General features: G+C 42.7%; 1 protein-coding gene across 2 annotated transcripts in view; it reads right to left on the reverse strand.

Annotated features, from left to right (window-relative positions):
* The window catches only part of epha4l (eph receptor A4, like), a 58178-nt gene that overhangs the window by 10427 nt on the left and 32734 nt on the right, over positions 1-15017 (reverse strand). The window contains exons 6-12 of one of the 2 annotated variants that reach the window (XM_061782337.1): positions 7698-7822; positions 7450-7609; positions 6499-6610; positions 5145-5200; positions 4654-4767; positions 4022-4207; positions 698-759 (exon numbers count right to left, since the gene is read on the reverse strand). In XM_061782337.1, coding sequence (XP_061638321.1) covers positions 698-759; positions 4022-4207; positions 4654-4767; positions 5145-5200; positions 6499-6610; positions 7450-7609; positions 7698-7822 — 815 coding nt within the window. Of the gene's footprint in view, positions 1-697; positions 760-4021; positions 4208-4653; positions 4768-5144; positions 5204-6498; positions 6611-7449; positions 7610-7697; positions 7823-15017 lie in introns of both variants that reach the window. The other variant, XM_061782336.1, reaches the window with a different exon arrangement.

Below are 15017 nucleotides of genomic sequence, written 5' to 3' on the forward strand. Positions count from 1 at the left end.
TTATGGATTACAATTTTTTTCTAATTAGTGGTGGTAGGCTATATTTAATTAGCTAACAATGTTTACTTGACCACAGACGTGTGGCTGAGTAAATGTACTATACAGTACTACAATAAAAAAAAATTCCGATGCACTGAACCCTCAATAAGTGAACCGCGCTATAACAAGGAACGACTGTAAATAAAAGCATGTTACTTTTTAGCATTCTATTTTATATGGGTTGTATAATTGCTACCAAGTCCGTTTGGTTGATATCTACATGTTTGCGCCTGCATACACACCCCACAGTGGAAAGCCAGATCAGGGTATAGTCTTTCAAACAATACTGGGTTTGCTGAACTGAACCGTACCATTTAGTGTAAACTGGACTGTTGGTTAACCCCTAGACTTTGGCCAGGATGCTTGATGTGAGTAATGATCTTCTAAAGCCTTAAGTTTAGTGAACCTTGCTAACACAGAAGTGAAACAACCGTAAAATTCTTGTCACAAAGATGGTAAGTCGATCAAGGACGACGATAAAGATTAGGGTGAATGTTTGTGAACAAACGCTTGTAATTTGGGCGGATGACATTAGAGAGATAAGATCAGATCAGCATGCTACAGCTGTATCTCACGCGCGCGCGCACACACACACACATGCACACATATATACACACGCACACATATATACACACACACACAGAAACGCATGACTGACCCTCAGGAATGCATCCAGCGATCTGTTTTCCATGTACTCTGTGATAATCATCACTGGCTTACCTAGAGAGAGAGAGAGAATGAAAGATTGAGAGAATGAAAGGCTGATGATTATAGCGGCAAGTGATGCACATGACAGTCCAGCAGATTCTCAGTGGAATTTAAGTGTGTGTGTGTGTGTGTGTCACGGCATCTATCTCTGTCCTGCGGTGATTTAATTAGCTCAGTGAAACGGTTGCCCAGACATCCTCTTTCTTTCGCTGCACATGCAAAGGCACCTCCTCTGAAGCAAAACGTGACTGCACACTCCTCTCGTCTTAATGCAAATATGAGCAGACATAGGATACTTTATGTGAAGTGTCATCACAGTCACCCAGCCAGAGTCCATCTGACTCACTATTCATGCCACTTACTGTCCCTTTGACCTCTTTCCCCTCACCAACGTTTGACACATCTGTCACTCTACTGTGTTGCATATTTTCCTCTCATCTCCATACGTTATATCATTCCCTTTTCCCCATGACCCCAGCCATTCCTCTTTGGCCTTTTTCACCCCATCCTTCTATCTTGCCAACTCTTCTTCTCTTTGGGGAGCATCTGTGTCTTTATCTGATCGGGGCAGGCGACGGGTAGGGTGGCCGTTCCCTGGCGGGTCTCTGTCTGTCTTTGTTTCCCAACTGATGAGGGGGATAGCAGGCAGGAGGAGTGAGACATGAACGGAAGAAAGAAGGGAAGATGGCTTGTTTTTATCCCCAAACCGCAGCAAGCAGATGTCTAACTGACCATAGCAGCAACCCATAGCTAAAAGTGTTACAATAAATTGCACAGTTTTGTGTTCCACTTCAAGTGGCACAGCTAAGGTGGCGTTAAAGCCTCATTGCAATGAGAAGAGCTGAGTTAAGGCCTTGGCTTTGAATGCAAAATCTCTAATGCGTTCTTGAAGAAAACTCATAGTATCTGAGTAGCTGAGCCGTTGGCGGCTGAGGTCCTGAAGGTGACGTTCCCCTCCACAGCAGGCCACTTGCCTTGCCAAGGGGCTGTCATTCACCCCCTCACCCGCTGTGTGACTGGCACTCCATTAATCATGAGGCACTCGGACGATGCCCCCGAAAGAGGAAGTGGATTTAAAGTTGGGGGATAGCAGGGGCCCTCTCTGTCAGCCATCTTTGTTCCCTTTGTTAAGCGCCTTTGCCCTCGAGGCGCTAGTGATTGACAGCTCCCCAATCCAGTCTGAAGAGCGTCTGACCTGCGACCTTAAACGCTCGCCTTTTCAGCTCCGCCTTATTCCTCACATCTTATTTGCATGCTAATTCCATGTTTGCTGAATATGGCCTTACGCCTTTGGCAATGAACCCGAGGCAGGGACCCTCGAAAGAGGGCTGATTATCACCTGCCAATGAAACCGGGTAGGGAAAATCAGGCAACAAAGGGGACAATATTTGAAAATCAACAGGCGAACGCTCCTCAGACTCCCACTCAAACTCAAAGACGAGCTTTTAATAACTCACCTGGTTTTCATTTAGAGGCTTGCTTTTTGTTGATTAGATATTTTAATGGAGACTGTATTGAAGTCTGAAGGCATCAAAATGGGCTGCACTCTGGCAGTCCTCCGTGAAAGGGTTATATAAAATTATGTATTTCAGATGCCCATCGAGATGTATTCATAATTAATATGCCTTAACTGGCTCTGCTGGACATGCCAACAAGTTCATGCCACATTAAGAATTCCTTTTAACTTTATTGAAGTACAATTCAAATAATGGGTTTTTAATAGATTCCACAGAGACACTCTAGTGTGAAGGACTCATTTGCCCAAACTTTGAGTTAAGCTCTCAGAAGTGAGAGTGGAAAGCGGCCGAGTGCTAGTTACCTGGTGCCTTCCTTGCGAGGGCTCACCAGCCTTTCATGTTGGCGGTTATCACTACGTACGGCTCATCTCTCTCCCTCATTTAACTCTTCAATTTCTGCCTCTGGTTCAGTCGCTTTCTTGGCCTCGCTGTGTTCTTTTGTCGTTGTTCCTGTTGTTGTCTTCTGTCGTTCTTCCAATCCATCACCTTCTTACCGCCCGGCTGTCTTTTTCTTTCTGCTTCTCTATTTGCACCTTCCCTGGATTGTCTCCAATTTCTTTTCCTTCCGTTTGTCCATCTGTCTGCATTTTCTATGCCTGTCTCACGACTACTTGTTGAGGTCTGAGGGGTCATATAAGGGGTGATAGGTGTTGGAAGACATAAGGAATTCTGCCTGAGCTGCTGTTCACTTTCAGGTCTGTCTAGGCCGTGCATGCATCTGTCTTGTGTGCATAAAAGGGTCAGAGACAGTGTTATCGAGTAGAGATAGGAGCAGGCTGCTGCTATGTCACGACACATTAAGGCACTTCATCCGTCTAACCTAAGCCGAGGCTGGCCATCGGCCCTCCCGGACACATGCACATAACACAAAGTGCACAGACGTGTTGACAAGAGTTTCACACAAACACACAAGCACCTCAGTCTTAATAAACAGAATCAGCACAAGAAGTAAATGGTAGACCAAAGCTGGGCGGGTGAGACATGAGGGAGATAACACCAAGGGCAGAGGGAGGGAGATGTGACCAGTGTTTTGTGACCATGCAGCAGCAGATAGAGGAGGGATAGGGTATCACTCCCTAACCCCAAACACATTTAGAGCTGACACCATGATTAATGAGCCTAGTGCCGCACTACAGGGACTGTTCCTGGGCCATTAGGACCCCCTCACCATTTGCCCACCTTGCTCTATTTTCCTTTAGCCTTCCCACTGACAATGTAGCCCGTCCATCTGGAAAAAGGCCACCTGGTGACAAGCCTGACTGTGAATTGCACTCATAATGTTGGGATGCAATGGCATATGTAGTTTTAGTTCACACGATACGAGGGCACACTACTACAAACTCATATATTTGTCTAGTAAAGTTCAATTAATGAAATAAATCAAACTATTTACCTATCTGCAGAAAGCCTGAACCTACTGAACCAGTCCAAAGCTTTGGGTGCCAGGCAGAGCTTCTGGCACCCAAAGAAGATATTTGTCTGAATCAACCTTCCACCAAAGTCACCCATAATGTAGGCTGGAATGATTTATTATTATACTTTAAGGTTGGGTGGGGGGCAATGTATATAGAAGTCCTTTTTGTGTATTAACATATATTGTGTATTGGACATGTTAACCAACTGTGTTTCCATGCAAGTGTGTGTGTTTGAGGGACTTGGGAATAATTGGAACTCTGCAAATAAGTCAAAGTCACATGAATAAAAAATGACTAACATTCGAGTTCTAACATCAGGAGAAAAGTCAAATAGAAACATACATTTGGTGACTACACCCTCAAGGTGGATGATGTTGGGATGGTCAAACTGGCCCATGATGCTGGCCTCAGCCAAGAAGTCCCTCCTCTGCTGGTCGGTGTATCCAGCCTTCAGCGTCTTTATTGCCACACAGATCTCTCTCTTGCCAGGCATTTTCAAACGTCCGCTGCAGACCTCACCAAACTCCCCTGAAACAAACATGGTACTATTAGAGTGCATCCTCCTGGCGCCAGTGTTTGTTTGCTTGAATGTCTATGTTGGGAGGGGTCCTCTTTAAACACTGATCAGGGTCACTAGTCCCTTATTTCTCCCACCCCGCAGCCAGTATTGCGGTGAGGTAGAGACAAGAAATGGATATTGATTCTTCTCCTTATTGTTTTGTCATTGGATGACTTCAGCTACAGGAACAGCACAAACAACATATTTAGCTTCTACCCAAAGACCTCAAAAGACAGACTAAATGTTATCGTCTAGGAAACATTGTTTTCCTCTTGAAGAAAGACTGTATTTGCATGAAAACAAATATTACTGGTTCCCTCCAGAAAATATGTCTATGTATGGTGAAACATCTCAGCAAGAAAAATATGTCATGTAACTTGTGAAAGACGAATAGTTTGAAAAGATTTCTCCTTACCGACACCAATAACTTTCTCAATCTTGATACAGGATGCATCAATCTCTTTGGCAAACTCGCGTACAGCTTGGTTTGGGTCCTCATAGGTAAAGGGGTCGACATATGTCCTCACTCCTTAAAAAAGAAAAAAAATGAAGAATTTAGTCTGGAAAGAATTCTTCATCTGGTCTTTATTTTCATTATGCTGCAGGCTAACCCCACATTTTCCCACGATCCTTTCTTCCCCCCATACATTGATTCACACTTTTGCGTTTCAGGTCACTATGGCTGATTGATGAAGATGGAGCTTGTTAACTTGAAATGTTCATGGGACATCAATACCAATGGCCAGTTGATGAGCATTTTGGAGTAAGGTAGGGTGCAAACTTATTCCAAATTGTTTATACTCTCCATCTCATTTATGGGCTCCAGTTGTAGTTTATAGTGCATGTATGTCAACACACACCTAAAAGCACCAATGTTTTTTAATTTATAGAATGTGTAGGAGTTACCTTGATGTAAGTGCTTTTCTTCATCTGACTCCTGCTTTGCCTTGCTGTACTTACTCCTTCTGGGGACAGAACATAAGGACAGTTGGTGACGTGTGTCATGTTAAAATAATGTGTTTGCTCCAAATGGCACTATTAAATATGTATGTCACTTAAATTGCGGTTCCCTTGATTTATGTTTTTATCAAATGGGTTTCTACCGTTTTGTCAATTGCAATTGCTTCTCCCTGTGAGGGACAAAACAGGAATTTAAAATGGAGGATTGAGGAGGGGATATAAGATATAAATAAATTTTATAGAACAATGTGTTAAGACCCCTCAGGATTAGTATATTGATGCGCTGATGTCTGTGACCGCATGTGTGAGACATTGTCCTCCTCTGCAGTTGTGTAATGAGGGTTAACAGCTACGTGATTACAGTCCCTCCCCGAAAATCAACGCATGGGTGCAGCAACACAATGACGCTGGTCATACAGTATAAAGAAGGCAAAGACAACCACCTGCTTGCTTGTAAAAAGAGCCAATCACACGGAAAGCCAAGACACATAAACACACACAATAAACCCAATTTAGTACCCAAAACACAGATTCAGAGCTGAAAACCAAAATTTGGTTGGATATAAAAATGGTCACACACCAATCAACAAGTGAAAGTAAAATGCACACACATTACAATGAATTTATAATAAATTAACGTTCAAATGCCACCAAAATTGCACTCACACACACACACACACAGACACGCACACACGATGAGCATGGTTAGGACCCTGAGGTGAGGCAGCCCCATCTGCATGTAATCCCATCTGTGTGATGGAGCTTTGTCCTGCTTGCTGGTTAACACCCTGAGATTGGGTCACCACAAATCCACCTGATGCCTCTCTGTCTGACTCTTTCTCAATTTTGCCTGCCACTTTTCATTTCTTGCTTATCTCATTGTCCACTGCCATTCTTCTTCCGCCTTTTCTTTTAACCCATTTCCCTGTCTCTCAGTTTCTTCATGCTCGTAAGCAAAGCACAGCAGGAGACAATAAGCAGCAGCCCAGATTGTAGTCAATATGGGATAAGCAGAGGAAAGAGGACAAGAAGTGAGAATGGATGCAGAGGACAGGGATCGAGGGGTCGCTGATTGCATCTCTTCAGCTGTCGTGGCTGTCAGTCATGTCTCCTGTGTGGCGAGTCATCACTCATCTCGCGTGAGCATGGTGCAATAGCTTTCTGACTCGGTGTGTGTGCGTATTTTGGTCTGACACCCGGCCCCTGACAGCTACTTTTCCTGGTGCTAAGCGAGACATCGCTCATTGCAGAGGAGACACGGACTGACAGAGAACAGAAGAGCCTGACAGATGAAGCCCACCTTCGGCTGATGATAAAAGCGCTGATGAGGAGAAGGAGGAGCACCACGCTGCCGACCACAGACACCAGTAACACTGTAGAGTTTGTTCCATCACCAATTATAGGAGCTGGCACTGAGAGAGGGAAGAGTGAAATGGTGAGTAAAAAAGAGCAATACATTTTGTGTCATTGACATTGTCATGGACTCCTCGTGCACCCTCTCGATAGATCCCAAACTCTGTATACGCACACACACGCACACACACAAACACATTACTTTGTTTTACAATTCCACCATAAAGTCTACTGCTGTTGGCCTCATTGAAAGACAATGACAGTCCATCAGGTTGGGTGCTTGACCGTGTCATTATCATGCGCTGCTGTTTGGATCTGCATCACAAAGGGGACACCTGGTCCCTCTATCAGTTCTCTAACCATGCACACCATAATATGGCTTTCAGTTTTTCCCATTTTGCTTGCACTGTTAGCTCTAGGATTGCGATAACTGACATATTACATGTTGTCTCGACATATTTCACCCCAAAAAACAGTGGTATTCGCTATCGTTCAAAACATTTGGACCTGAAAGTCTTTCATCTGAGAATGGTGTATATAAACACTATCAAACATCTTAGCTTAACCTTTTAGAGGCTTTAATATGATTACATTTCATCCTGCTCCAAAAAACAGTGACCAACTGCATTTTAGTTGAAATGATACAATTATTCAAAAATTCATAAAGGTTAAATCTTTACTGGTATACCCACTGAGACCCATTGCACCATGAATAATGGCAACTACTCAAGTTGCAAGTCTCTTTTACACACAACAGCTATTTTGATAAATGGCCCTCGGAAAAAGTCACTCGTAAAGATGCTATCATTGCAGAATTTTCCAAAAGTGGCTTCTGCCGTGAAAAAAAAAAAGTATGGTCTTGAAGAGAGCACATAATACAGTATGTGGCTTCACTCACCGGAGTTTGTCATGAACTCAAAGGGGCCGCTACATTCACCATAGCCGGCCGCTGTGCGTGCGCGCACATGGAACACATAAGAAGTTAGGGGAGTGAGACCCTTGATGTCTGCATTCCTGGATGAGGTTTTTATGATCCTGTAGCTTTTTTCATTCTGGTCCTGCAGGGGAAAAAAAGATTAATAAGACAGGAGAAACAACTAGAAAACAATACTGGGCAATTTGCCAATGTTTCATTCAACCGCTTACCTTTTCATAGTATTTGACCTCATACTCAAGGATCACCCCATTGGCTCGTTCTGGAGGTTGCCACACCAGCGAGATGGTGTGTCTAGTGATGTTCTTTGCTTGGACAGATGTTACCGGCGAGGGAGCTATACAAAAGAAAAAGCAATTTAAGCCCGCTGTTTTCAACTTGTCTTTCATGCTGCAGCCTTGGAGACAATAAGTCTGTTTCTGCTTCCCTCTTAAATCTTCTGCTCTTTTATCCTGGACACCACAAGGCATTCACTTGTGTTTGGTTTTGGTTTTTATAGAAAAAGTGACGCTGTACAACCACATAGCTAGATTGAAAAAAATAATAATAATATATTGCACTACTGCTGGTTCGAATGCATGCAACTGACCCAATGTTCCCTTAACTGACACTCACCCCTACGAGGTGCCAAAGTAATAACAACCTTGATTTTCTGCATATCTGCAGGTCACCTTGGGAAACCCTGTGATGCTACAAAGTAAGTCCCGGAAAAGAACAAAATTGAGCTCTAGGCTTTTGCCTTTTTTGTCTTCAAGAAAGCAAATCAATTGGTTTTCATTAAAGCGCCACTGAGCGATCTTATCCTGAGCCATTTCTGCAGCAGCTGATAATAAGGCCATAATTCAAGCAAAAGAGCTACAGTATCTGCATTCAACCGCCTTTAACACGTGAAGGTTAAAGCGGAGATAATGGCTCACTCTCAAACCCACACTTCAGCATGTCACTGATGCACAAATCAAACTTCAATCTTCAGGGAGCGCGCCAACATTGAAACTGGGTCATACAGTGGCAATAAAAAGTCGATACACACCCCTGTTCAAATGCTAGGTCTTTTTTTGTGATATAAAAAAAAATTGATGATTTCAAATAGCTTTTTTTTATTATTTGACCGTAACCTGTATACCTCAATTGAAAAAAGATTATTTTTGAGAGGGGAATTAAAAATAAACAACTGAGATAATGTGGTTTGTTTTGCACACAGGTTTGCACACCACACCAATCACATTCAGCATCTGATTAACCCCAAATCACATTCAGCTGTTTTAGTAGGCTTTTCTTGACATTTTTGCAGTCACATCTTACAGCACAAGCCATTGTCCTCAGAGAGCTTCCACAGCATCAGAGGGATCTCATTGTTCAAAGTTACCAGTCAGAGAAGGGTATAAAAGAATTTACAAGGGATTAAATACACCCTGGTCGACAGTCACAATCAAGTGGAGAAAATATGGGACAACACTGACATTACCGGGAACTGGACATCCCTCCAAAATTGATGAAAAGATGAGAAGTAAACTGGTCAAGGAGGCTGCGAAGAGACTGACAGCAACATTGAAGGCGCTACAGAAATTTCTGGCAAGTACTGGCTGTTTTTGAACATGTGACAACAATTCTCTGTGTTCTTCATAAGTCTGGGATAGGGTGGCAAGATAGGGAAGGGAAGATGGAAGCCTTTTCTTACAAAGAAACATGAACACAAAACAAATCTCCGGACGCTTGTGGGAAAATGTGTTATAGTTTTTCCAAAAGGTATATTTGGTGCAAACACAACACCGCTCATCACCAAAAGAATACCATACCTACAGTGAAGGGTAGTGGTGTCATGCTTTGAGGCTGTTTTTCTTCAGATGGAACATGGCCTTAGATGGAATTATGAAACGAATACCTCCCAGTGTTTGAACAAAAACTTCAGGCTTCTGCTAGAAAGCAAAACATGACAGGAAAAGCCTACTAAAACAGCTGACATTAATTTGAGTCAGTGGACTTGACTCAAGTCGACTCGAGTTGCCAGTTTTATGACTTGCGACTTGGTTGCCAAATACTTCAGAAAGACTTGACTTTAGTCTATGGTAGCCAAGAGATTTGACTTGACTAGTCATCTCGTTTAGAGTTGGAAATCTGTATTTTTAATTGAGACACTTTGCCTTTTTTTAAAATGATGAAACTTTTTGGGGGGTCATTGGCGCCAAACTGGCAACACAGTCTGTGTTGTTGCGCACTTGCCAGTGGGACTTAGTCACCTGCATGAACAAGGATGAAAGAAGCTCCAAAGATAATACAATTTGGATTCAAGGATTATGTTGTCGATGAAATCTGCTAAAAGAGGATGTCAACCTGCATGGTTTGTGACTCGTGCATTAAAGAAACAATAAAAACGACGTGGAACTTCATCAATCACTACAAAACTCACAGACAGGTAAGCTAATTTAACAGTTTAGCTAGCTGATCAAATATTAAGTTTCATAGATAATTGTCCGAACATTTTGTCTTGGTTCATAAGGCACGCAAAGTCTTTCTCTTTTTTTCTCTAGTAATGCCCAAAATATAATGCCAACCGTGGAATTCAGAAGCAGTGAAGCAGCATTGATAGTATTGTGGAGAACACAAAAAAAAAAAAAAAAAGGTATAGAGACATTTGCGGGCATGACGAAAGAGTCGGCGCTAGAAGATGCCAGGTGGTTACAGGTCTGCTGAATGGGATTCACGATCGAAGATGTTGACAAAAGTGCCTTCCACTATTAGTAAGTACCGTACAAATTGTGAGCGTGTGTATAATTTTCATACTACTCAAAGTGTTGATTGAAGTTTCACCATTAAAATGTCTTCTGTTTATGTAGGCTCTGTGATAAAACTGTCTGCGCTGTTTTTAAAATTGAGACAACAGTGTCGGAAACATAACCTTTAATCTTATGACAATGGTCAGTTGTCCAGAGTCAGTGCTTCTAAATAAATTAACAAACCCCACTGAGGGATTTAATTAAAGTGCAGGACACAGGAGGAATACAGATTTTGTTCACATCACTTTTTTTTTGAAGGACTGCAAGATTTTTATGTCATGTATTATTTGCTTAATTATTAATCTCTTTCATGCTCCATTGCCCATTAGGTACACATCTAATTATAATTGACCAACAGAAAACACTTTTGGCTTTTGTTTAATGGTGTTCTCTTAAGAACCGTACGAGTTACAAGGCAGTCATCATAAAGTACACAGCATAGTTTGTTGAGAAATAAAGTTCTTCAATTGAGTTTGAAATACAACTTTAAAACAATTCAGTGCAATAAATTAAATCGATCATGATCTCAGTTGTTGTTCATTTAACTTGTATAAGGTGTGAATACTTTTTTTGTGTTATGATTTATGAAAAAAAACAAAACATTTTATTACCACTCCAATATATAATTTTTCCCCCCGCAGAGACTTGTGACTTACTTCAGACTTGAAGGTTATGACTTGAGACTTGCTTGTGACTTGCACATATGTGACTTACTCCCATCTCTGGGCAAGTGTGTGTTAAATCACATTTAACATGAGTTTGAATGGGACTGGTGAATTCTGAACACATTGCTGGTTATAACAGGGTGTGCACACTTGTGCGACCACATTATCTCAGTTAATTGTTATTTCACCCCTTTGAAAATATGGTGAAAAAAAAGAATTTACTTATCTTGGTCTCATTCTTTATTTATTTTTTTTGCATTTTAACAGTCGTGTATAGACTTTCCATATCCACTGTACATACCCAATGGTACAAAGGAAAATACATGAAGAAAAGGTGCTGTACTCCTCATTGGTATGTGTAGAATAGTTTCTTTGGAAACCTAAGAATCTTGGACACATTTAGACACTTTTGACCAACCAACTTTGCTGTTCTTTTATTAGACCTTAAAGTTTTACAGAGAATACTTTTTGGGACCTGTGCTCCTCAGCAACACTGTACCCTTCCTAATGTCTGTCTTTTAAAACATTACAGTGGAGTGATTAATGAGGGGTTCACCATCCACCGATCACGATTGGATTATCTATGACATTATATACATTCTCATCACTTTGACCATGAGCCCCAGGGAGCTGAGTATTTAAGCTTACGCTAACAAAACCCTGCTTTTAGCTACGGATTGAGTTCAAACAGGCCTGGAATTTAAGCACCAGCCTGGGATTGAATTTCAGGCAGGCGACGTAGAAGCAGGAGGGGGCATTTTCAGTGGGACTGGTGGGATCTGAGATGGAGATGAAGAGGTATGGGATTGCAGACATCTCTTGGTAAATGGATTAACCCAAGGTTGTGTTGGCCTAATGTGTTGGATCTCTGTTAAACAATTAGACGGCAGCCATTTGTATCTCTCGATCAATCTTGCCCAGCCGGAGAGAGCCAATTTGAAGCCCCCCTTGGGACTTAGAGAGGACACTCCAGCTACGAAAAAAAAAAAACCAGAGGGTTCACTGACCTTCGTTCCACTCTCGTAATCCACACATCCATCTTTTCTCCAAAGATGACAGATATTGTGACTTAATTGTGTTCTGCTTCTCTTGTTGCATTTTTATTTCTCCCTCAACTAATGTGAGGATGAAGATGAGTGGACATTTGAGTGGACCCTCCTGCGATTTCCTTCCATGAGACCGCAAGGTTACAAACACCTCTGACACAAAAGAGGTGATCCAAAAAGGCTGTGTTTCATGATGTACTGTAGAACGATTAAAAGGAGAAAAAAAAGAAAAAGAAAGCCAATATATGGACAAATTTGAAATATCGTTCAACCATATAACCAAACATGCCTTTCCTGAATAGAGAAGCTTGACGTGAGGCAAAAATCGGGGCAGACATGCTTAGACTAGTTAGCACCTATAATGATCAATTACAGGTGACATTCTTGATGCGTTTGCATTTGTCATAAATTGTCTCTACATAAAACACAGTTTGTTGAGAGTTTTTTAATCGTTCACTATTTGTGCTGTGTGGAGCATATGTGGTCGGCACGAGCTGTTGTGCAAATATGCCTTCGACTACAGTTTGACATTAAAAACGAGAACTGCTGGGAAGCACATGTGGTTGCCAGATTGAAGCTTGGCTGCCAGATTGGCGTCCCTCAGTTTTGGTGTCACCAAGGGAAAAAAAGCTGGGGAGGGAGCTATATTTCACAGTGTTAAGAAAATGGCTTCTGCTTACAAGATCCTTTCCCACCCCATGTAACGGCTGCTTCCATCTCCACAAACACATTCGCACATGTCCGTTTTGCCAGCAAGATGGAAACTTACACGCAGGTTCGCTGACAGGCAAGCCCCCCACACAGACACTTTCTCATGCTCTAATTCACATAAGGTTGCCAAGAATTTATTATCGAGACATAAACACCTTCATTTTAGATTTTAGATTTTTTTTGTTTCTCTCTCTCCGTGTCATAATACACACGCACAAAGTGTTTGAAACCATAAAGGGGGGAAAACACTTTGCTTTACAGCCAGGGGTCAGTTCAAAGTTTGTCGCCCCCCAACAACCGAACCCCTCCCTCGCCTCCCACTCCTCTTGCAGTTCGGGTGATGGGGTTACACTCCCACTGATTTATGCCACTGGAATCGAAGAATCTGACTGGGTCGTACACACACACACACACACACACACGTTTAGTCACAGAATCATGCACATGCATTCAACAGTGCTAATGTGTTAATTTTCCTTTGGCGTGGTTCTCTGAAACACCTATATTACTTTTCCTCGTAGTCAGAAATCCACAAGTGTTCCTTCGTTCCAAGCTGCCTCCCTCACCTCTTCCTTTTCCCCTGAAATTCGAACTTTAATGGGGAGGCAGCAGAGGCTGGGCTGTCTTTTCCACAGCAGTTATAAATCCTAATAAATCTATCATAATAAATGCGTAATCCACCGTGTCTGGATGAAGGGAGGCAGCACGGGGAAAGGGACAGCCACAGATGACGAGCTGTATTACTAGAGGCTGAAACCAGAGATTCCAAAGCCTCTACAGAGCATTAGCAGAAAGAAATCCAATCATTCTAGAGATATCCTCTTTAAAACACACACACAGGCACCAGCACAGGCACATACATATACTAAAAGAGACATGGACACACAGGCAACATTGTTTGAGGGGCAAATGTGGATGGTCTCTTAATGTATAAACAGTGTCTATATCTATATCTCACTTTTCACATCCGTTCAGACATACACACACTTCACGCTACAAGTACCTTCTAAATAATCCTTATGGAACAGTTGTGAAACATGCACCGGGGACAAGCCAAAGGCAACATCTGTATCGTAAAACCTGTAGCCTGCAGATTAGTCTACTTAAATCACAGAGGGACGTCACTCAGTCCGATTCCATGTGTGGGTGTGCACTTTTTGGACTGTTTTGTGCAACTGTGCGCCAGTGCGACCACCCTTTCATGCTATTGCAAACCCGCGGCCTTGACTCCGGGGTGCACTCCATTACAGCTCCTACACATGGCTGTCTGGCAGCGCTCTTAACGCTCCCACAGGCAGCACAGCCATTCATCTCTATTTTCCTGACCCCATCTGATAAATCAAGCCTCTGTGTCCTCAAATTGCCGGTCCAAACAGCATTCAAGACATTCACTTTTCCCAGGGATAGAAATTAGTGATAAAAAGTGACACAAAAAGGGCACTTAGCTTGCCACCCAAGAGCAAAGCAGTAAAGGAGATCCAAGTAATGATCAGCTTTAAGTGGTGGAGAGCAGGGAGGGATGACGAGAAAGCACCGGGGTCATAAAATCCATTTGCACAACAACCAGTTACAAAATGGCTGACTGGCAAAACAACGGGAGGGTCTGGATGCATCCTTGGGCCTACAGGGCTCTTCTCGAGCTCAAGAGAAGATGTTGCATTCATGGAAATATTATGCTTTAATAATTACACGAACAATTTCGATCAGCATTTATAATGACGCCTCAGTGGATCAACACAGCTCATCTAATCCATTAGCTCCAGCTCTAAAAATAGCACATTGCCACTTGTCTCCTCCCAGGCTTCACATGCATAATTATGCAAAACCCGTGAGAAATATTAAAGAAAATAATTTCACACTGGGCGGCACGGTGGCCGACTGGTTAGAGCGTCAGCCTCACAGTTCTGAGGACCCGGGTTCAATCCCTGGCCCCGCCTGTGTGGAGTTTGCATGTTCTCCCCGTGCCTGCGTGGGTTTTCTCCGGGCACTCCGGTTTCCTCCCACATCCCAAAAACATGCATTAATTGAAGACTCTAAATTGCCCGTAGGTGTGACTGTGCGTGCGAATGGTTGTTAGTTTGTATGTGCCCTGCGATTGGCTGGCAACCGGTTCAGGGTGTACCCCGCCTCCTGCCCGATGACAGCTGGGATAGGCTCCAGCACGCCCGCGACCCTAGTGAGGAGAAGCGGCTCAGAAAATGGATGGATGGATGGAATTTCACACTGAAAGGAATCCGTCATCCTCCACATCATCCAGCTGTCACCCAAATTATTCCCATCTTTAATAAGAATGTTTTGTCAACGAACGAACATATATGTTACATAGTTACCAATCT

The sequence above is a fragment of the Phyllopteryx taeniolatus genome, chromosome 8, assembly GCF_024500385.1.
Source record: "Phyllopteryx taeniolatus isolate TA_2022b chromosome 8, UOR_Ptae_1.2, whole genome shotgun sequence".
Classification (NCBI taxonomy): domain Eukaryota; kingdom Metazoa; phylum Chordata; class Actinopteri; order Syngnathiformes; family Syngnathidae; genus Phyllopteryx; species Phyllopteryx taeniolatus.